This window comes from Cervus elaphus, chromosome 5 (genome assembly GCF_910594005.1).
Source record: "Cervus elaphus chromosome 5, mCerEla1.1, whole genome shotgun sequence".
NCBI lineage: Eukaryota > Metazoa > Chordata > Mammalia > Artiodactyla > Cervidae > Cervus > Cervus elaphus.
Window position 1 is genome coordinate 39,006,080 of NC_057819.1, and position 24,953 is coordinate 39,031,032.

A 24,953-nucleotide genomic window follows, 5' to 3' on the forward strand; every position below is an offset into this window, starting at 1 on the left:
TAAAATGTAGAACATCTTCCCAGTACCTATATACTTTCTATATATATATGTATTCAAATTTTAAGTATGTTTTCATAGATTTATTAGAACTTAATCATAAGAGACCTAAGGGAACACACTGAAAATTTCTAACAATCTACTTCATTTTGTATGCCTTATTTTTCCTTTGTATTTAACTTTGATTACTCTTTCTGCATGTTTAAATAATTCATATATAATTAAATATATATTTAATATAAACTTGAAATTTTATTCTATATAAAACTTATATGGTAGGTATATTTATGACATACACAAATAAATATATGCCATATATAATATCAGCTCATTTCAGTTCAGTCACTCAGTTGTGTCTGACTCTTTGCGACCCCATGAACTACAGCATGCCAGGCTTCCCTGTCCATCACCAACTCCCATAGCTTGCTCAAACTCATGTCCATTGAGTCAGTGATGCCATTCGACCATCTCATTCTCAGTCGTCCCCTTCTCCTCCCTCCGTCAATCTTATCCAGCATCACGGTCTTTTCCAGTGACTCAGTTCTTCACATCACATGGCCAAAGTATTGGAGTTTCAGCTTCAGCATCAGTCCTTCCAATGAATATTCAGGACTGATTTCCTTTAGGATTGACTGGTTGTATCTCCTTGCAGTATATATAGTATATATGATATATATAATACATATAATTCTGATAATTTTTTGTGTTAGTTAATGATTAAAAATAAATTATATAGATTTCCTACTCATTTATAATAAATATTATCTCACCCTTTACAGGAAAAAGATAAATGACACAAGGAAATTCTAGGCCATTTTAATTTAAAGAACATTAAAATAAAATGTAGCATAGTCAAAACAACCAGATGATCAGTAGATCTGGCCTCAAATTTTGGCTCTGTTTCTCATGGTTCCATGACCTTGGACAAGTTTTAAATATTCTGTAAAATGATGACATTGATTTCTTCTAGCAGAACAATTCCCTGAATCTAAATTTAATGCATTTACATGAGATGTACAGCCAAAATGAAGGAATGAAACCTTTGCAAGTTAATAAGAATTATGATGTATTGGCATGGGTTAATTTTCCGATCATTTGCTACAGTCTACTAATATTTGTGGGAAAAGAATTTTGGCATAGCATTGTAACATCAATAAAACTCATTTTTCAAGTTTGAAAAAGAACCAGCACAAACAAGTGGGAATGCTGAATTTCAGAAAAACAGAAAGCTATTTCAAAGTAGCTGCTGTAAATCATACCCAAAGAGGGTATTAAAAAAAAAAAAAAAAAGAGGAGAGAGAGATAGAGATAAAAACTTCGACAGTTATTTTCATCCCTGAAAGCAATGATTCCTTTTCTTAATTTTGTGACTCAAAAATACCACAAGTGCAGGAACTAATGTTGTTTTTAGTCAAAAACAAATTTACAATCCTTAGTTGAATTAAAATTGTTTTCAAGAATTGTATATTATGAAGGAAGTAACTGGGTTGAAAATGACAGCATTGTGAACTTTAAAAAGGTTGACAAAATCACTTTGAAAGTTTTCCAGGAAAGAAACCTCTTCAGACGTACTCCATTCCACTAATTCTATTTTTAAAAAATAATGCATAGTTAGATTAATTAGGATGTATTTCCTAATTGGCCAAAGAAAACAATTTTACCAGTTTATCGCTTCTTATATGCTTTTGAGATCTTTTTTACTTCTATTTCAATTAAATTTAGACATTATTCTTTGGAGAGTAATAAAAATTTGTTAAAAGTATGACTTATTATTGTAACTTTAAAACATTTTAATCAAAGTCATATAATAAAACTTTATTGAATGTGATGTCAATATGTTAATTTTCCCATCTACAGGTGTCTTTGGAAAGCACTGCGAATTGAATAGTTATGGATTTGAGGAGTTATCATACATGGAATTCCCCAGCTTGGATCCCAATAACAACTATATTTATGTCAAATTTGCAACTATTAAAAGTCATGCTTTATTGCTTTACAACTATGACAACCAGACAGGGGATCGGGCTGAGTTTCTGGCCCTTGAAATTGCTGAAGAAAGGTTAAGATTCTCTTATAACTTAGGCAGTGGTACCTATAAACTCACCACCATGAAGAAGGTGTCAGATGGACATTTTCACACTGTGATTGCCCGGAGAGCAGGAATGGTAAGATACTCACTCCGCATTAAAATTTGCTTTATTGTTGTATATTCAGTCAACCAGGCTGGAAACTTGGAATGTTAAAGCATGAATTGTGGTGCAAATTAAGTTCAATTGTACATATTCGCTTAGAGAAAAATCTCCATGGTAACAGGGATTTAGAAAATGGCAGTGTCCCTGATTATTGATGTACCCAGTCATATTGAATCTGACAGAATTAGAACAAACATGGAGACTGGTGATATACATAGACTGGTGCTTATATTAGCCATAATGATCTTCTAGCACTGAGTGTTAAAGCTAATGGGGTTTAGTAGATCACAACCCTCCAAGCATAGATAAGGTATCCATATTGCTAAGCTGTTGTCCATGGGCTCTTGTGTAGAATAGAGGATTTTACCTGATGACCTCCAAGGTCCCCTTAAACTTCATGAGCATTCTTTTGATTTTATCAAAGAAGGACTTGAAAGCAAGAGGGAGGACGAAGAAAGAGGCACCATGAGATATACCCAACTGAAAGAGAGGAAAGCTATTTCAGTTCATTTGTAATGGCTCACCAGTCATCAGGTTTTAGTTGGGGGAAACCCCTTGTCATAATTTCTTCAGTCAGAGGAAAAAATTCCCCCTATTTCGGAATACATCCAAAGCAAGGCCCTACTGGATTTTGAATCTGTCGCTTTCTATGGTTCAAAAGGATTTTTTTGGAAACTGGCAAAATCATTAACTTCTCAGATCTGAATCATTGCAAAGACAGGATAAAAACATCTCAATTTACAGCAGCACTGGTAGAAAAATTCAACAGTAAAAGAGAAGGTGCATTTAACTCTGAAGATGAAATTGAATGAGCTTTTATTCAAATAAAACTCTCCCTCAAGTATTTTTCCTTTCAGTTGTATCACCAAGCTTTTAGAAAATAAGAAAAATATGTTAAGTATTAACATTACTGAAAATATGATGCCATATGCAAGTTTTCCTAATTAAAGCATTCATAAAAGTCCTTGTGACTCTCTAGCTTATGATAAGTTTAGGAATCTCTAGAATGGATGGGTACTTTACGTAGTATACATAGAGAGAGATGTGTTACCATTTTGTTTTAGAAATAAATTGAAAGGAATTGTGCTTAAATTAATAGTCAACATAAGCATATATTGTATTATAAAAACCTAATACCTCTTCTGAGATTGAATGTCACTCAGTTTCATAGATCACTGGAAAAATTAACAATTAAAATAGTTAACTAAAAAAGGCATGAAAGTCGACATAAAATTGAGAATGTAAATGTTTCCTAAAATTGATAGTATTAATAATTTCTTTGAGAAGGTGACAAGAAAGAAATTTACACAGCTTATGAGAGTTTACTGTATGAAGTTTATAATCAGTTACAGTAATTAACTTATAGGAAAAATTTTAAATAGTTTAGCCAGTGATATTTGATGCACAGTAAGTATAAATCAGCCCTATTTATTATTTCTGAAATGTAAAGTATTTAAGATCTACTTTTACAAATCCCACCTAAATATATATTTTTATCGTCAGTCTCACAAAATCATATGCAATATTGATAAAAATGTGACATTCAAGAAACAAATCATTTCCATATATAATGAAAGACAGGAAACCCGATTCTTTTATATTTAGGTCAAAAGTAATGTTAGTTAACTTGCTTAACCACCCTGTTTTATGTTTCCTCCTTTTGCTTTGCTTTAATTAAAATTTACCTCAAATGACAATCCTTCTTATAAATGCTTTCATAGTATTTATTTTTCTTCTCTAAAAGTGGAGAAAGTTGGATTAGTCTTGTCCTATGGTATTCCAGTAAATTTAGGTAGAGTCTTTGGTTTTCTGCGTTAATAGAAACCATCAGTCCTTCTGTGTTTCTGGATTTGGGATTAGGCCTCTTATGATTTACTAGCCATGCTGTGAAATACCACACTCTGAATATCAATTTTAAAATTTCACCAGTGAAAATATGCGAAGTTTTGCAGAATTTCACTGCTGTTTGGAAAACAAAGGAGGGGCATCACAACAGCTTTGCAGAGCACAGAGTAACATGGATATGCAACAAGCTTATCACTGTCATCCCCCTGGCCACTGCGCAATATGGAGAGCCCTGAATTCCATCATATTCTTGAGCCTGATGACCATGACTTGATGACTTTGTTTCTTGATCAAATGGAGTATTAATATGTCATACTAAACAGAAGGTTTTTTTTCTCAGGGGAATGTGCATCTCTTAAGATACAAAAATGATTACTATAAGTTGTGATTTAAATGATATTGGTGAGTTACTACTGTATAATAATATATAATAATGCATTCACACTATAGATAAATATGCTATAATATGCCATTTGTATAGAATGATTCTTAAAAATGAAAAGAGCATCTATATGACTTGTTTAAATCATCTCAAACTTTATTATAAGTATTACAGTCTTCATAGGTTGCAGTAGTAGTATTTATATTATACTTTCAAAATCTTTTTGTGAATATGACTGAAATATTATTGGAAATAAACTTTTTAAAAATTAGACATCTGGTTTTTTTTTGTTTGTTTTTTGGAACAGGTAGATAGTAGGATAAGCATTTTTCTTAAGATTGTAATCCCAAGAAGCTGTCTCACACCTAACGTATGATATCCTAAGAGCTAATGACATTTTTTTAATTTCATCTATAAAACAAGGGTGCTGGAGAAGATTTTTTAAAGCACTTTCCTATTTCTTACATGTAATAGTTTCACAGTTTTACCTTTAGGTACATAAAGGAAATGTGTACCCCTAATTGGATCATGTATTATAATTGTGGGCTTTCCTGGTGGCTCAAACAGTAAAGAATCTGCCTGCAATACTGGAGACCTGGGTTCGATCCCTGGGTTGGGAAGATCCCCTGGAGAAGGGAATGCCTACCCACTCCAGTATTCTTTCTCTATGGAGAATTCTCTATGGAGAATTCCATAGACAGAGGAGCCTGGCAGGCCACAGTTCATATTGCCAATGCCTCATTTGAATTATAATTGTGTTATACTATTGGGTGGCTCAGAAAGATTGCTTGAATTTTTCCGTAAGTTGTTATGGAAGAAACAAATGAACTTTCTGGCCAACTCAATGCATCAAAATTTTAATTCAATTTAAAAAGCATGTCTACGTAAAAACAAGCTGTATTATAATATACTATTGGGTTACTCAGAAAGTTCATTTGGATTTTTCCATAAGATATTATGGAAAAATCCAAATGAACTTTCTGGTCACCCAATATATCAAAATTTTATTTCAATTTAAAGATCATGTCCATGCAGAAACAAGTCCTGGGTAGTGTTAGCTGAAAAGAACAACAGGGACGATAGAGTTCATACTGACCATTTCTTCTCTTGCTTTATAGGCAGCTTCTTTAACTGTGGACTCTTGTTCTGAGAACCAAGAAGCAGGATACTGCACTGTTAGTAATGTGGCAGTTTCAGATGACTGGTAAGTAGAATTATTAGTTTGATCTTTTTATTAATTAAAATTCAAAGTGAAATTATACTTTAAAATAATTTTATTATGCTAAGTATTATATAAAAGTTGAAGATATTTTGTCCTCTCTAAAGGGATTTTAATACTAAACAAGAAGAAGTTAATAATTAGTCTACAAAATGTATAAAAACAGTATAAAAATGAAGTGGTACAGATGAGGATAAAGCTAGAGAGAGGAAAGCTTAACATAGCCTATCCTCTTTCAGAAGCTCCATGAAATAGTTGCATGTGACCGGGGTACTGCAAGAAGGTTAGGATAAGAATCCCATCCTCTTTTAAATGTATTTTTGAAAGTTGTATGTGACAATGATTGACAGATATTTTTCAATAGTGCCTGAAGGTGAAAGACAATCTTACCTCACCTAAAACATAAGGGATTTTTATAGAAATAGTTACAGAGAGAGAAAAAGAAATAGTGATACATCATCCATTTGTTTTAACTGACTTACTTGATTCCTTATTATGTCCATAGTGAAGGAAAAATGTAATCTGACATTAATATTAGAGTTGTCACTTCTACTGCATTTTATTTTCTTTCTGATAGTATGTGCCATTTCAAAAACTTAACATTGTTGTATACATCTCATTTGACTAACTGAAAATATTATTTCCACTAGTTTTGCAATTTTCTGTATTCTGAAAAATCTAACAATCCTGTAGGTATCTGTTTAGAAAACATGCATCCCTAAGTAACATTTTCCATTGATATGTACTGTGTTTTAATACATGCCAGGAAAAGTTAGTCATTTTTTCTTAAACTAAATATTCTACAGGAATCTACTGTATTGATACTAATATACATATCTTTCCTTTCTTATTTTTGATTGAAGTCTAACTGAGTTACAATGTTCTGCCAATCACATATCCTTCCTTTCTTATGTAGGACTCTGGACGTTCAGCCCAATCGAGTCACAGTTGGTGGTATTAGATCACTAGAACCAATCCTTCAGAGGAGAGGACACGTAGAAAGTCATGATTTTGTTGGGTGTATAATGGAGTTTGCAGTCAATGGAAGGCCTCTGGAACCCAGCCAAGCTTTGGCAGCACAAGGAATCCTAGATCAGTATGGCAACCTCATTTCTTACTATTGTAAAGAAAACTGTAAATACCAAAAGTGTATGATAATTGAGCATCAAAAGATGAAATTATTGTGCTCAAAGCTCCAAAAATACCGTGTGTTTTATGCTGTTTTGAATGTTAAGTATTTCCTTATAGCTGTGAGATTGTGGGAAAATATATGGATATGTGCATGTATGCATGTATATACTTTACATAGTTGTGAAAAGTATGAGTTAAGTAAGTAAATCACATAAAAAGGAATCTGGCACATAGTAATATATAAGGGTTAGTAATAATGTGTACAAAATCGATTAGAGATTAAATAGTTTTACATTTAAATATACTATTCCCTTGGTCTGGCTCTAGACTCAAATAAAGGGACAAGGCAGATCCCTGCTCTTGAGAAGTTCTTATTCTCTTTAAATTCCTGCTTACTAGACTCTAGTGTAGCCAAAGTTAATGCCTGGCAATATGTTATATTCCCCTAATTTGGTTACTTTCCCCTTCTTCAGTAGTTATATCATGCCTCTTCTTTACACAAACCTCAGACATTATCTCTTGCATTGTTTTCCCAGCTAATGAGTTTGCTTCCTAACTTGCTTAGAAAATTGAGGTGGATAAGAGCAAAATTTCCCAAAGCTCATTTCTCCACAGCTGCCCATGCAGCCTGTAGTCCACCCTGTAACCTATTGCTGAATGAATTGCTCCTAATTCTGGAAAGACCAACCCCCCTTTTACACCATAGACTTCATCTCCCCAAACTTTCTTAAAATAGCAATCCAGCTTTCTAAACAGTGTTTTTCTTATTTCAATTTAGGCTACTATTTCTTCCACTTCATAGTTTTAAAAAACTTTGTTATCCCATTTTCCATTTTTCTATCTTTGTCAAAGTGACCCATAACCGCTGTGTTGCTAAAATCAATGGTCAATTCTCCTCTTATTGAACTTCAGCAACACTGAGAACAACTCTATTAGTTTGTCCACCAGCACATGGTACACAGTTGGTTTTCTACTCTCATTTTTCTCATCTTAACTTCTTCTGTTTTGTATCTGTATTCATTCTTGTAGTCATTAAAAAAATTTTTAAGTCATTTTATATAGTTCTTGGTTTTAAGTACTGTCTCTAAAGCTGGTAACTCTGAAATGTGTATCTTAAACCTGACCTCTCCTCTGAACTTTACCCTCATATCTGACAGCATACACAGTATCCAGGGTGTATTTCTAACAAGTCTTTCAAACTTAATTTTAAAACTGAACTTCTGACGTTCCTTCCTGACTCCTCCCAAACCCACTCCTTGTATTTTGTCTCATCTCAGATAATAATAACTCAGTCCACGCACTTGGTCAACCACAATTTCTAGACCACCTTTGACTCCTCTCTTTCTGACAAAATGTGGTATGTCAATCCACCAGCAAACAGAATGATGCTTAAAAAACAGAAGTAATGTCAATCTGCTATATTTAAAATAGATAACCAACAAGGACCTATTGGACAGCATGGGGAATTCTGCTCAACACTCTATGATAATCTGAAAAGGAATAGAAATATGTATATCACTGAATCAGTTTGCTATATACCTGAAACTAATACAACATTGTCAATCAACTCTACTCCAATATAAAACAAACAAAAAAAAATTAAAGAAAATTAAAACAGAAATCAGTTCTTACCCTGACTTATAAGACAGACCTCTCCTTTGTCAACCAAAAGGACCTGGAATGTAAAGAGGTGTAAAGGCAGTTTATTTGGGATCTTCAGATTGCAATTTAAGGGTCACAGATTCCAGAGGAACCCAAAGTAATGTTCCACTGGAAAGAAGATGAACAAGCATTTTGTTTGTTTATTTTTTTGTTTAGTAGGAGAAAGAGGGAAATTAATGCAGGCTTACACAAGTTGCTTATCAATACTTTGGACTGGAGGGTAAAATTATTCTACATGTATGATTGAATTCTGGAGCACACCTCATTTGTTACTAGGGGAAAGTGTATTTTCTTTAATGCAGGGAAAGTCTGGTTCTCAGCATTATTCTTTCCTTTTTGCAACTCAGCAACTATTCAGCAGTTTTAGTGGAGTGTTCAGCAAAGGTCCAGCATGGACAGCAGACAGGGTAGTCCTCAGGTCATGTCCCAGCCATTTCTGACACAGTTCTTTTCATATCTTATCCTCCTTACCATTATCTACCTCTTCTCCTTGTTCACATTGCTGCTCTGACTATATTTAGCCATTTGGTGTCCCTCAAACATGCCAAGGACAGTTTTACTTCAGGATTCTCTCACTGGCTCTTTCCTCTGCCTGGAATGATCTTTGACCAGATATACTTTGCTCTCTCACTTTATTTAGGACTTCATGAAGACAAATCCTTCCTTCACTGTCTAACCTCTAACCTAGAGATCCAGGAACATCCCCAAAATACTCCCAGTCCTTCTCTGCCTTCATTTTCCCACAGAACTTCCTTCTTTCTAAACATACTACACATTTATCTAAAGTTTTTTATCTGCCTCCCCTACAAGGGAAAAAAAAAAGCATTCCATGAACACATGGATTTTTTCCATCATTTTATCTCCATGCTTAGAACCATGTTTGACATGCAGTAGCCATTCAGTCAAGATTAGTTGCATGAGTCATTTAATGGAGGAGCTGGGTACTCAAAGAAACATGTAACCCTGAAAGCACATGAACCGAAGTGTGTATTTGGCCAGGAAGTTTTGCTCAATTAAGAATTAATTTAAAGAAGAAATTATCACCTCTTTCTTTGCTGTTGAAGATGTTTTGCTTAATCTTGTCTTTTATGAATGAGGCAGGGCGTATGTTACAAGGCAACTTTTAGTTTGATTCGATGCTCCAAATATAGTTGCAACCTAAGTTTCAAAGCATTGAGTTCATGAAGACTAAACAGGTTAATAAAAGTTTATATCTAATTTTATCCAATTTCTCCCCCTGCCGGCTTTGTGCTCTACATGTCTTTATTCTGATTTTATTTTAGATGCCCCAGACTAGAAGGCGCTTGTATTCACAGTCCCTGTCAACACGGTGGTACGTGTACAGATTACTGGTCATGGCAGCAGTGTCATTGCAGGGAAGGACTGACCGGGAAATACTGTGAAAAATGTATGCAAGCTATTTCATCTTCCACTGGAAATTCTAATAACCTTGAAAAGTATAAATATATGTACCTAAATATGCAATTGAATTCAAAGAATTATGTTTTGATACTATTGAAAATATTAAATGGGGAATAATTGGTAAAATACAGTGACATGTTTTAATTCATGTTCTCAACCCAAGGGAGAGTGAAATCCTTTTAGAAATATTTACTAAATATGTCCTTAGTTTTCATTTTATAAATGTATCATTTAGTTATTTTTGTTTTACCTATAGGAATGCTTGGAAATGTACAAGACCAGAGCTATATTCAGGTTTTGGTTTAATATTATCTACCTTTATGGGATATTTCTCTGGTGAACATGTTGTGTTTGGTTGAAAAGTAAAAGTACTGAATTGCTGAACACTGAGTTCAAAACATATAATGGCAATAAAATCTATTATAGTTAAAGGTGATAATTAAATTTTAAATTGCAATTAATGAAATTGGTTTCAAATATTACTTTTAAGATTCTTTTATTAGTTATTTGTTTCTAAATCCTAATATTATTAATAAGATATTAATGACATTCAAGAGTTCATTAAAGAATGGCATTCTCTAATTTCAGGCTGTATATGACCAACTCTAATGGAATCTTTTTAATAGAATTGCTTTGTTGTCAGATAAGTGGTTACTACCTAAATCATTGCACCTACCTGACCACTTTTCAAGTAGTCATTTGATTCTGCTATGAGAATGAATAGAAATTTATGATTAAGTATAAGTGAAGTGAAGTGAAATCGCTCAGTCATGTCCGACTCTTTGCGACCCCATGGACTGTAGCCTACCAGGCTCCTCTGTCCATTGGGTTCTCCAGGCAAGAATACTGGAGTGGGTTGCCATTTCCTTCTCCAGGGGATCTTCCCAACCCAGGGATCAAACCCAGGTCTCCTGCATTGCAGGAAGACACTTTACCCTCTGAACCACCAGGGAAACCCATGATTAAGTATATACTATAATCAAAAAGACCTTAGCAGAGGTATGATTGTGTTTATTTAGGATAAAATCAAAACACAGAAAAAGTGCATTTTCACATGATTTTTTTTAAAGTAATGAGTATTTAGTAAGTAGTAATCTAATTATTTTTGGAAAATAAAATGCCACTCACGTGAGAAAAGCCTGTGGTTCTTTTTAAAAAATTGAAGTATAATTCATACTACATAGTTTACCTTCTTAAAATGTACCATTCACTGTTGAAATCTTTTTGAGCTCATTTTCTTCATGTTCTTTAGATTTGTTAGCTATAACACACTTATGTACTTCAGAAGTGTGAACATTTATTAGATTATAAATATAATATATATGATAATCATACATGGTTGCAAATTAAATCTATGTAATTATTAGTACTAATAAAGTTAGTTGCAAATATGAATGTTTGTACCCTTCTTTGTTCAAATTTTCCATGTTAGAGACTTTAAAGATTATTTATTTTAGAAACACAGTGAAACTTATAATTAAATTTTTCAACTGTATATTTTTAAAATGTAGCTATCTCTCCAGGTATTCATAATGTATATAGCATGTATGAAATATTTTAATGAATATTTTGCAAATGAATAAGTGTCACAAAATGTTTTACATTTCATGGTTCCAACATAGATTTAAGCATTTGAAATCAACTCACACAATAATTCTCAAGTGGCAATAATTTTTTCAGAGGAGGATTAGGGGACACTGATTCCAAATCCTTAATAATTTCATTGTTCTTTTTTATAAATTTTTGTCACCAAAGAAACTCTAAGAAATGCCTATTGGATGCATTCGTGTTTATCTTTCTTTGTTGTCTTTCAGCTATTACCCCGGACACAGCCTTATCATTAGAAGGCAAAGGGCGCTTGGACTACCACATGAGTCAGAATGAGAAGCGGGAATATTTGTTGAGGCAGAGCATCCGAGGTGCCATGTTGGAGCCTTTTGGTGTGAACAGTCTGGAAGTAAAATTCAGGACAAGAAGCGAGAATGGCATTTTAATCCATATCCAAGAAAGCAGCAATTACACTACTGTGAAGGTAAGATAAAAGCTAATGGTGACTTCATTTGATTACACCGCCTGCTGTGTCATGGTTTAAATCACTTCTCCCATAATTTCTATCCTTTTCTTTACAGCCCATTAGAGTTCCGACTAATGCTGGGCACTATTCCAATATCATCTATCTTAACTATTCCTCAGGCATTGGCCAGAGTAACAAAGATCTGAATGGTTTGGTTTCTAAACACTTTTGTTTAGAATAGAGACCACTGCTGGGTAGGCCAGCAAAGAAAGAATTTGTTGCAATCTACTTTGCCAGACAAAAAAATTCATATTGTTTTTAACCCTACTTTAAAACAAAGTAAAACCAAAAGATATGTCTTTGAAATGGAAAAAATACTTTTTTTCCAAGAATTATTCCAAACACTTATATGTATATATTAATTGGCAGGACAAGTATAAAATTTTTTTTTGAAATTTTCTGCCTTTATTCTGGAACATATTTATATTTGATTCACTATCCATGTAATGCCTGTGAAATTAAATATCTTTGGAATTTATTGTAAGTAAAATTTCAGTTAGCTTCTCCAAATAATTTCTTTTTTTTTTCCAAATAATTTCTAAATAAATATTTCTGCAACATTATATTTCATGTTGATTTATCATTAGGCTTTTTACACATATTTTTTTCCTCAGCTATAAATGAGTTATATATATATATTCAGTATATTATAATTCTGCTCATAATTTTTATATTACCAGCAGAATTATTAGGATTTATATTAATAAATTCTTAAGAAAACAAACCCATATTTCCTGAATTATTTCCACTTATATATCAATATTTTGAAAATTACTAAAAGCTTAATTTACAAAAGAAAGAAGCAATATACTTAGAAGATTAGTAGGTTTAATTCACATACAATGCTAAAAATAAAAACAGACATTCACCTCTAAACTTCAGCCTCTTTATTCTCAAGATTTCTCTCCATCCAAGAGAACTCTGGTCGGTACGTGGCCTCTTATTTAGTCGCTAAGTCATATCTGACTATTTTGCAACCCCATGGACTGTAGCCCACCAGGCTCCTCTGTCCATGGGATTTTCCAGGCAAGAATGCTGGAGTGGGTTGTCATTTCCTTCTCCGGGGGATCTTCCCGAGCTAGGGATCGAACCCGTGTGTCCTGCATTGTCAGGCACATTTTTTTTTTACTGCCACCAGGGAAGTCTGTATATACCTTTAAATATTTAATACAAAAAGAAATGTTTCTAAGAGTCTCATAATCTCCCTGGTCTAGCCATTCCCAACTGGGGGTGATTTTGATTTGGCAAAGCCTAGAAACATTTTTTATTGTCATGGTTGTTGGGGGCAGGAGAGAGGGGCGCAACTACGGGCATCTAGTGTTTGGAAGTCAAATATGCTGCTAAATATCCTTCAGCACACAGCACAATACCCTGTAAGAAAGAACCATCCAGTCTGAATGTCAGTGCTGCTGAGACTCAGAAACTCTGCCCAAATCCAGTTGGAGAATAACTTGAAGTTATAATTTTACCTCCATTATTGAAACAAAGAGCCCAGTTCCAGAAGTAATAGAGTAACTGCAAAACAAAACACCTAAGTCATTGTGTAACATTATTTGGTGCTTATAGTTTTCATTGAAAAGTGTATCGAAGGAAAGAAAGCAGGAGACCGGCATATTCTTACAAGAAACGTTTTTATATGCATGGAGAGGCTTTGACATTGAGGTCTGTGCATTATCTGTTCAACTTCTTCCAAGTCCTCGTGCCATTTAAATGACATATGAAATATTTCTGTATGTTATCTCTTTAAGCCAAGAGATACAAAAACAATGTGCTTGGAGAAATCAGAGACAGAATATTTTCCTTCCTCAAGGAAGAAGCTGAATGTCAGGATCCGTTTTTGCCACCATAAAAATCTTGCATTTCCAACAGAACAGCAGCATGCAGCCTCTCCAGATTTTGTTACGTTGGTAGCAAGCACTTGGAGATTTCTTTTCTTCCTGAAGGGAAATTGAATCAAAATAATGACTAATGCAGGCCATTCACATTTCCTTTGTATGAAAATTTTGAAAGGTAGCTTTTCAGAGATTAGGGGGTTTGGCAGGTAGAGTAAATAGATTAAAAAAAAAAAAAACCAAAAAACAGTGATTAAAGAGAACTGAACAGACAGGAACAGAGTAACTGTTGTAAGCAGGCAAGTTACTTGGATGACAGGAATACGATCTGCTTATCCGGGCGAGGAAACTAGTTAGAATGTACTGTTACTTATCAATTAGCTTATCAGTGACCACGGGTCCTGGTTTTCTTCTTTCTTTTTTGGCTCAGTTTCTGACAGTTGCTTTCTATCTCTCTTTCTTTCTTTATTCAGATTAAAAAAATAAAAAAGAAAGAAACTAAGGAGAGAAAAATTCAGAGAGAAAAACAAAAGAAAAGCATTCTTATGTATCATGGGTTTTACACTGTATTTAAAGTGTTTCACATAGCTCTCTTCTTTCCCCTCACTTGGTTTATCTCCTTATTTGGAAATGCAATAATGCAAGGCGATGGACTTTGTATCTAGTCCAAATCATTTTGGTTTGGGTATTTAGTTGGTTTGTTTTTGTTTTGAAGTAAGGCCAGGTATGCCGTACAGACTTGGGATGATTCCAAGCTCTTTAGAGTCAAAAATAAATAAATAAATGAGCAAGTCAATCTATGAATAAGTAAAACCAAGCAAAAAATGTACATGATATTTTGACGACTAGGGTGGATAGAAGAGTTAGGTAGAGTATTATTGGGGAGAGGTAGAATATGAAGACTGTTGTAATGGAAACATAGATTCTTTTTCATCCTACTCCACACATAGTGTGTTCCATGGACTTTTTCATCAGAAATTGGTCAAATGAAAGTATGACAGGGTGTGATCAATTAGGAGAGAAACATGAAGCTTTGGAAAGCTTCTTTCCAAAAAGGACCCTGGCTAGAACCTAAGATGAATTACTATAATTCCTGTGTGTTTCATGAGATTTTGTCCATTTGATGACATTACTGTCATTTAACCACAATTTTCTTTTTTTTTGTCCTGGGTTCAGTACTGGAATATATTATTATCTGGATAAACAGCTTTAATAGAATATTACATTATGAATAACGTATGTAAATGTGTTAGGCATATTTTCCACAAAGTAAAAATGAATTCATTTTTAGTTCTACCAGATGTGTTTGTTGCATGTAGAAATAGCAGTTGATCTGAGGGACAAAATAAACGGATCCATCCTTTCATTCCCGTCATTTGATTCTCAGTGCCACTTTATCCCCTGGCAGTAGTGTCGGGATTATGCTCTTTTCATCCTGCTTATAAATTATTTCATTTTCTAAGTGTCTACTTAGAAAACTGGAGACCTGCGAGCTGGAAACTGGAGTAGGAGCTTCCTGTTACCCGATGTTCTAGTGGGCAAAGTAAAAGAAACCAAATATCCCTTAGATAAATATTAAAAGACAGCCAAAATAAAGACTTGCCCAGACACCTCATTATTAAGCATGATTTTTTAAAAAATAAAATTCCACTGTGTAATAGATGACAGGTAAAACAATGTATTTATGTTTTTACTTTTCCAACTAAGCTTCATTTTTAATTAAGCACTGATTTCTCTTTTTGGATATAGTTTTAATATTTTTTCATAGCTGTGGGCCATTTACTAAACAAGTTTTTTAACTTGCAATTGCCATTAAAATATAAGTAATCATAAATAGATGTGATTTATCTATCCTAAGGGGAGTATTTACCCTATTACTATCTCGCTTGTGTTCTGGAAAATGAATATATACATCTTGAAAAACTAGTTATAAATATAATAATACCTTGAAAACTATTAAATGTGAACCTATTAAATGTGAAGGTATATGTTACTTAAAATTGTAAAGGCAATATAAGTAAATATACTTTCACACAAGCATTTTCCTCAAGTATTCTCTCTTCTTTAAGTTGAGCAGTGTCTTAGTTTCTTTATACTCCTGCTTTTGTTCAAGCATACCATAGTTTAATTCTACATTATTTTTAATGTGTTTTACAGATTAAGAATGGCAAAGTACATTTTACATCGGATGCTGGAATTGCGGGCAAGGTGGAGAGAAATATTCCTGAAGTCTATGTTGCTGATGGCCACTGGCATACTTTCCTAATTGGGAAAAATGGAACAGCCACAGTGTTGTCCGTTGACAGAATTCATAACAGAGACATCATTCACCCTACTCAGGATTTTGGTGGCCTGGACGTGCTCACTATATCTCTTGGAGGAATTCCTCCCAATCAAGCTCATCGAGATGCTCAAACAGGTAAATGCTTGTGCTGAGTGGAGGCCCAAAAGAAAGGTAAAATTGTTCCTATAAAAGTAGCTAGATGCCTGATAACATCCTTTAGGAATACTCCCTGGAGAAGGGAATAAAAACCCACTCCAGCATTCTCACCTGGAGAATTCCATGGACAGAGGAACCTGGCGGGCTACAGTCCATGGGGTTGCAGAGTCGGATATGACTGAGTGACTGACACGTTCACTTTTACTTTTCAAGACCATCATAAATATCTTTAGAAGGTTAGTAATAAATTATTGGCCGTAACTTTCTTTAGCCATTTTCTACCAAGTTCATAATTCAGTCCAGGCTGTTTTGATCCTTTCCTTGTGCACTAAACATTTATTTGTACATTCATTCATTTACTCATCCATTTGTGCATTCACACAACAGATATTTACAGAGCCCTGTAGGTACTTGGCATGAACTACAATGGTGGACTCTTTCCATAGAATGCATGGTCCTATAAGGGAGACAAACATCAATGAAATCATTACACAAGGAAATATATTATTTTAACCTAGGATAAATGATGTAAGGAAGAACATAAAATTCTAAGAGATTGCCAAAAATAGAGAAAGGGAGACTTCTCTGGAAACTGACATGAAAATGAGGATGGGAGGGAATGAAAAGTTAATTTATACCGATGAGAATGGAAGGGGGAAAAATAGATTGTCAGGATCATAGAACCCACAACACTGAGGACTGATATCACAAATCAAAGATGAAGTTGGAGAATGACAGGTCTTCTAGACCATGTGGCAATCTATCTCATTCTTGGAACAGTGAGAAGTTAATCACAGGAGTACCACAATTACTGAAAAATACCTGAAAGTTAATCATAGGAGTATCAAAATTAGATATTCAGTGATATTAAAGATCCTTTGGGCTACACTCTGGAAAGTGCATGGGAACAGGACAAGAGGGGACTTGCATAAATTAGCTGGAAGATACTGCAGTGATCTAGCCACTGTATTTTGTGAGGATTGACTATGTGGTGGCAGGAGATTTAAAAGAAGGGGATAAGGAATAATATCAGGAATGAAAGTCAAATAAAATGTTAATGATTTGATAAAATTCAGAGAGGTTTTTGACCTTCCAACTAGAAGAGTAGTGCCACTACAAGAGAAAACTGCAGAATGGTGCAAAAATAAGCACATCTATGGGGAACATCAAGATTTTGGTTTGGGGTTCTCTGAGTTTGGAGCACCTTGAGAAAGGCCTTTGGGTAGATGGGCTGGAAATCCAGAGTAGACCAGTTGGAGATACATCTTTAGGAGTTACTAGTGTTAAGCAGGTAACTGAAGCACTGGGCATGGATGTGATAACCAAATGTGAGTGTGTGGACTGAAAAGAAAGCCTAAGGCCTTACCTTGAGTAACTCTGAGTCAGTGGTTGTTTAGAAGAAAATGAGACTTTAAAGGGGACTAATTCATAGAAAGAAAACTAGGAGTGTAGGAACAAAAGCAGATGTCCCAGGAGCTTATGGAAATGGGATGGAAGTGACACCAGGATGGAATGATGCATCAAATAAAAGGAAAATTGAAAAAATGCATGACAGAGTAACATAGTCAAAGCATAAAAGTTAAAGCCTACATCATAATTAGTTCTTACATATTTAACTTGTTTTAGAATATGGATGCTAATTCCCTTAAATGTTGTAAGAAAATAAGCCAATGTAAATCACACCCTTTTGTTAGTGGCAAGATATATATAGCATACAAATATTTGTCTAATAAAGTCTTTCTCAAATATTTTTTTAAAAAAATCACCATCCCCTAAAGAGCTGTTTTAGACCTTGTTTTCTGATCCCTACCATCACTACTGTATGAAATGTTAATGCTACAGGTATATTCTATATCCGCCCTTTGGAAGCCCACAAGCCCTGGTAATGGCTAAGATTTTTCTTTTGTTCCTCAAGAACTTATGCTCAGCTCCTTGGGAGCAATATCACCTCCATTAAAACCGCAAGAGCTAATGATTGAAGTTATTGGCCTATTTTGGTTTTTTTAAAGTATTTTTAAATTAAAATTTATTTTTATGTAATTCTTTGTATATAAACTATAAAAATAAAATCAATAGATGACTGAATGAGAGGAGAGATAAAATGAAAACTCAGCCTGTTCGAGCCCTTCATAAATCTTCAAAAGAGCAGGATCCCATCAATCTACTCCACCTTTTGGTCATGGCAGTCTTACACATCTTGCTAACTTACATTGTAACAGGCTCAGATTTATTGCCTTACAGTTGGAGGATGGCTGTGAGGTTGTGGTTTCTCAACTCTCATGATGTGATGGCAAAGCTTCCCTTTGCCAGGTGAATGGAGCCTTTTCAGCGTTTGGTTTCCCTACAACACGTTACAGCTCCTTCTTGCCCCTGCAGGGTTTGATGGCTGCATCGCTTCGATGCTGTACGGTGGAGAGAGCCTTCCTTTCAGTGGCAAACACAGCCTGGCCTCCATTTCTAAGACGGATCCCTCTGTGAAGATTGGCTGCCGCGGCCCGAACATCTGTGCCAGCAACCCGTGCTGGGGAGACCTGCTTTGCGTCAACCAGTGGTTCGCGTACAAGTGCGTGCCCCCCGGGGACTGCGCCTCCCACCCGTGCCAGAACGGCGGCAGCTGCGAGCCAGGCCTGCACTCCGGCTTCACCTGCGGCTGCCCGGAGTCACACACAGGGAGGACATGCGAGATGGTGGTGGCCTGTCTCGGCGTCTCCTGTCCTCCGGGGAGGGTGTGCAAGGCTGGGAGCCCCGGAGGCCACATCTGTGTCCTGAGTTCGGGCCCCGAGGAGATCTCCCTGCCCCTGTGGGCCGTGCCCGCCATCGTGGGCAGCTGCGCTACCGTCCTGGCCCTCCTGGTCTTGAGCCTGATCCTATGTAATCAGTGCAGGGGCAAGAAGGCCAACAGTCCCAAAGAGGAGAAGAAGCCGAAGGAGAAGAAGAAAAAGGGAAGTGAGAATGTTGCTTTCGATGACCCAGACAACATCCCTCCCTATGGGGAGGACATGACCGTGAGGAAACAGCCCGAAGGGAACCCGAAGCCAGACATCATTGAGAGGGAAAACCCCTACCTTATCTACGATGAGACTGATCTTCCCCACAACTCAGAAACCATCCCCAGTGCCCCTCTGGCTTCACCCGAGCAGGAAATAGAGCATTACGACATCGACAATGCCAGCAGCATCGCCCCTTCGGACGCCGACATCATCCAACACTACAAGCAATTCCGTAGCCACACCCCCAAATTTTCCATCCAGAGGCACAGCCCCCTGGGCTTCGCCAGGCAGTCCCCCATGCCCTTGGGAGCCAGCAGCTTGACCTACCAGCCTTCCTACAGTCAAGGTCTGAGATCCAGTTCCCTTAGTCACTCGGCCTGCCCGACTCCCAACCCTCTGTCCCGACACAGTCCAGCCCCTTTCTCCAAGTCCTCCACTTTCTACAGGAATAGCCCAGCGAGGGAACTGCATCTCCCTATGAGGGAGGGAAACACTTTGGAGGTGCATGGTGACGCGTGCCAGCCCGGCATCTTCAACTACGCCACGAGGCTGGGAAGGAGAGGCAAGAGTCCTCAGGCCGTGGCGTCGCATGGCTCTAGACCGGGGAGTCGCCTGAAGCAGCCCACTGGGCAGGTCCCCCTGGAATCTTCTCCTCCAGTAGGGCTCTCCATTGAAGAGGTGGAGAGGCTCAACACGCCTCGGCCCAGAAACCCAAGTATCTGCAGTGCAGATCACGGGAGGTCTTCTTCAGAAGAGGACTGCAGAAGGCCCCTGTCCAGAACGCGGAATCCAGCAGATGGCATCCCGGCTCCAGAATCTTCTTCTGATAGTGACTCGCACGAGTCTTTCACTTGCTCAGAAATGGAGTATGACAGGGAAAAGCCCATGGTATATACTTCCAGGATGCCCAAATTATCTCAAGTCAATGAATCGGATGCAGATGATGAGGATAATTATGGAGCCAGACTGAAGCCTAGAAGGTACCACGGCCGCAGGGCTGAGGGGGGACCCGTGGGCACACAGGCAGCAACACCGGGGGTTGCTGACAACACACTGCCCTTGAAGCTTGGGCAGCAAGCAGGGAATTTCAACTGGGACAACCTTTTGAACTGGGGCCCTGGTTTCGGCCATTATGTAGATGTTTTTAAAGATTTGGCATCTCTTCCAGAAAAAGCAGCAGCTAATGAAGAAGGCAAGTGTGGCACAACTAAGCCAGCCCCCAAAGATGGGGAGGCAGAACAGTATGTGTGAACTCTGTGTACTGGCGTTACAAAAAATGTAAAAAAAAAAAACCAAGAAACAGACCATGGTAAGGTTGCCCACTAGGGTGGGTCACGTTTGCAAAAGAGGCCAGTAGGGACTGGTTGTTGGAGGGAAAGTTAAAAATAATAACCACAATGCTGCTGAAACAGACTCAAAACAACTCTTTTAATTTAAATATGCTTGGTTAAATTTCTTTTCCTGCATGCATCGTATTTTGTAACTAGTTATGTGGCATGCAGCATTTGGAAAGTTTTTTTTGTTTTTTTTCGTTATTTACCGGTGTTTGATTTGTGACTTTTGAAATGAATACGGTTGCTGAAATGAACTCGTGCTTTCACCGTGGGGTATGTGTATTGTTTCCATTGTATTATTATTGTTATGTTTTGCATTGCAAGATCCTTGAGGTTTAACCCATCTTTGTAAAGTGTAGAAAGAGCCCCCCTCTCCTGAAATGAAAGACTAAGTATTAACACTTTTCAGAATTATAGATTCCGTATTCAATGTTGCTCTGAAATGTCTGAATAATTGAATGTTTTTCATGACAGTGGGTACTAAAATTAAGTCATTTTGTTCAGCACTTTAGGACTTTATTTTTTACAAAGTTTTGTTAAAAATTCTGAAACGTTTTTGTAAACAGTCTTGGTCTTCTGACTTTCATCAGGCTTCCACTTGGAACAAAATGATTGCATGCTGTCACCAGGACACTGCCGCTCTCCTGTAAGGAATGAGGTCCTAGCAGCACTTCTCAGAGACATTTTTTAAAGTTATTTATTGAAAAATATTCTATTGCTTTTAAAATTTTAAAGAATTGACCTAAAGAAAGCCTACGATTGGACTTAGTTTCCAACCATTTAACATTTATCCCAAGTACCCAGTTTTTATAATTTATATAAAGTCAAATTTCAACATGTCTTACTTTCTGTCATTTTGTAGATCCTTTTTTTTTTTTTTTAATACCATGTAAAAACTTTCCTTTTTTTACACCGAAGCTGTGTTTTTGATACTGATATTTTCCTATGCTGAATATTTTTCTTACTTTCAGGGAAGGTAAGAAAATACTTTTTTTACATTTGTTACTTATGTAACGTTCATATTTTTCACAGTTTGATATTTGTAACATACTGTATGCTTTCTACTTTTAAATGCCAACAATAGAATTAAAATATTTATTTAAAATACTTTGCATTCATAGAGTAATTTTAATTTTTCATTTTCCCAGACTCTTTCCATGCCCAATTGAGAAAAGTCTTCACTTGTCAATAGGGTATGGCAAGCTGAATGATATATGGGCAACATCATTTTCTTTTAAAAAACATGAATATGGATGATTGCCAGAACAGATATTTTAAGGTTGCTTTCGTGCATTCCTACCTGTCAGAGTTCTTGGACTTCCCTAGAGCATAATGAGTCTAGACTAAGTTGGGTCTTAGGGGACTGACTTTGTTATGAACCTGGTTTAAGCATTCTGGCAATAAATGCTTGGAAGTTCCCAGTAGAGCATGTTCACTAAAGGCCAGCTTTCAGCCAGGCTTATAATAATAGGAGAGGCAATGAATAAAAGCTAATTATGGAAAAATGTCTGGGTCTCATTTTCTCCAAGGATTCAACTCCAAATTTTCTATACCCAGTGGTGCTTAGGAAGAATGACAGTGAAAACTCTGCTTATGCATACCTGTCTTTAATTTATTGATCACTCTGCTCCATAAATTCTAAACAAATTTTACATGCTATCTTAGCCAAGACAAACCCCTATTTTCACATAGTCCACCCAAGAGTGAAACAATCCAGGTGAAGAGACTAGCCCAGAACAAACCCATGGGTGTATAAATAGCTGTATCTGAAGTAACAGGACTTCTGCAAATTACGTCACAACCTCAGAACTTTTTATAATTAAATACCTGTCCCATACCTAATATTTACTGAGAATATTATCCTCTCCCACTGACTGTCTCTTACTGAATAGAAATTTTAACAATCTGTAAAAGTTTTTAGTATATAAAATATGGAAAAACCTTTAGTAAATAAAATAATTTAATAATAACAGATTGAGATATGTACCAGAATTATTTTGTTTTTTAATAATGTTGAGATGATTATTTTTGCTTCAAGTAGAAAATAAAATGTGGGTATAACCTAAATTATAATATTCATGTAACATGATTTAGGGACTGAGTGTAAGATGTTAATCTAATTTGGGGCAATTTTTTGTCACCTGGGATGAGCCAACATGTTTTAGTATTTGCCTATGAATTTTAGTATTATGAATTTATGCACGAAATATGGGAACATGTTGATTGCTTTGCATAACTCAAAACAGGATACATTTTTTTCCCCAAGAAGCTCTGAAGCATCTCAATGTCCTCAAGGATATAAACTCTATAATTGAGAACAGAGCAAAAAGTAAAATGATAAACATGATTATAGCTGAGAGTTAAGGGTGAGGAATCTTTTGCCAAGATTCTGTATTCTAATTCTCTAAGAATTCTTTGTGAGATAGAGAAGTACTATTCCCTTGATTAATCAATCCCAGTTTCTGCGTAAAACAGGATTTGTATCGGAAAATTTCTAGTCTTTCATCCTTCTTTAAATGTTTTCCATTGAAGCAAGAACAATACTTACACTGTATTATAAAACAAATCAGAAATGTATGGAATGAAATTTTCACTCAAATGAATACTTACTGAAATAATGAAGTGGCATAACATTATTCTAGTGAAATGGGATTGAAGACAAATTGACAGGGTAACATGCATGCATGCTAAGTTGCTTCAGTTATGTCTGACTCTTTGCGACCCCATGGACTGTAGCCCACCAGGCTCCTCTCTCCATGGGATTCTCCAGGCAAGAATACTGGAGTGGGTTGCCATGACCTCTTCCAGGGGATCTTTCTGAGCCAGGGATTGAACTCGCATCTCTTATTGTCTCCTGCTTTGGCAGGTAGATTCTTTACCACTAGTGCCATCTGGAAAGCCCTGTCAAGGTAACAGTCCTCACAAATTAATCATTAGTGGTGACCTGCTTCACAATAAATCCACACTTTCAGAATGTTAATCCAGCTCCGCAAGGGTATATTGGATTGCCTGGAATACAGTCACTCTCTGGGACTCTTCCTGCATGTCTGTTGTAAAGAAAACATTGCTTTCTTTCAGGTGCAAACAGAAAATACCTTAGTGAGCTTGTGGCCGGGAAAGGCAGCTTGGGGTTACTCAGCCACAAGCTTAGATTGGTGACGCTGTGTAGGACTCTAGTCACTCAGCTCTCAAGGAGGACATTGCTATTACTGTCAAGATCATTTCCGAAATTCCCTAAGTTAGCTGATTTCAGTGATCACTTGTTCAGATACGTTCAAGACACTTGAGGAAAACAGCACCAGAAGGGACTGGAACACAACTTCTGCCTCCCATGTTGCTCTTAAAATCTTTACCCACGTGAAGGGTGATGAGATTAACTGACTTAAACTATTGAAAGCTATGGTCTTTATAAATATTTTATTTATAAGAAAAAGCAAACTATATCACCCTGTGACTTTATTACTTCCAGAAAACCCATCTAAGAAATCATTATGTTCATGCAAATGCTTTTTTATTTACTTGAATTCAACATTATGATAAAATTAATGTGTAAAATGTGAAAATGGTTCCTAAATTTTGAATCAATAATTCAGCAATGCACTTTTCCTTTTTCCATTATTTTATGTCATAGATTCAATTTGAAAAGGACTAACATTCCAAGATGACTAAATTTACATTCCCCTTAGGGAAAATAAGCCTAGAAATGAAATGTCTTTTGGCATATATTTATTAGAGCTTTCAGTGTGAAATAAAATATTAAAGTCTATGATTAATCTAGTATGTATTCCTTAAAGATATTTTGGGTGTAATGTCACATCATTAGTAATTTATATGGTTACCACTACTGAGCCATCCAGCAGTTTTATAATTCAGGATTTTCACTTATTATTAATAAGGTGAAAGGCACTAGGCTCTAATAAATTTTGGTGCTTACAATTTTCATACATACAGATGAATATCAATGATTCAATTCTAACATGACCTATGCATCTATGATAATCACTGCAAACAAAAATACTTTAGACCAAAGACCATGGACTACAGCATTCTCTGTCAACAAAGAAACAGAGATATAAAGAAGTTCAATGTCCTGGGTGAATTCATTTAATCACAAACAATATTAAGTTTTCTCTACATGTCAGGCAGTCTTCTAGATCATGGGGTGAAACAAGAAAGAAACCAGACAAAGAACATAACGATGGAACATAACGTTTTATTAGATGGAGCTAGAAACCCATCAATAAATGGCAAATGTAGCGATAATTATGTAGTGTGATGTCTAGAGGAGACAAATGCTTGCATGCCAACTAAAGCAGCACAAGGACTAGATGTTGACGTGGGGCTGTGCATGCTATTTCATTTTACTTGGCCCTGCTGTGAGGCTTGTAGAATCTTAGTTCCCTGACCAGGGATTGAACCCCAGGCCCTCAGGA

General features: G+C 36.1%; 1 protein-coding gene and 1 long non-coding RNA gene across 2 annotated transcripts in view; one reads left to right on the forward strand and one right to left on the reverse strand.

Annotated features, from left to right (window-relative positions):
* FAT4 (FAT atypical cadherin 4) overlaps positions 1–24,286 on the forward strand; it is a 175,480-nt gene extending 151,194 nt beyond the window's left edge. Inside the window, exons 11-17 of the mRNA XM_043902378.1 lie at positions 1,855–2,162; positions 5,535–5,620; positions 6,552–6,731; positions 9,712–9,836; positions 11,665–11,882; positions 15,914–16,175; positions 18,573–24,286. Coding sequence (XP_043758313.1) covers positions 1,855–2,162; positions 5,535–5,620; positions 6,552–6,731; positions 9,712–9,836; positions 11,665–11,882; positions 15,914–16,175; positions 18,573–20,437 — 3,044 coding nt within the window. The 3' untranslated portion in view covers positions 20,438–24,286. The remainder of the gene's footprint in view (positions 1–1,854; positions 2,163–5,534; positions 5,621–6,551; positions 6,732–9,711; positions 9,837–11,664; positions 11,883–15,913; positions 16,176–18,572) is intronic.
* The window catches only part of LOC122694089, a 138,884-nt gene continuing 127,679 nt past the window's right edge, over positions 13,749–24,953 (reverse strand). The window contains exon 3 of the long non-coding RNA XR_006341107.1: positions 13,749–13,861. This is a non-coding gene — a long non-coding RNA (uncharacterized LOC122694089). The remainder of the gene's footprint in view (positions 13,862–24,953) is intronic.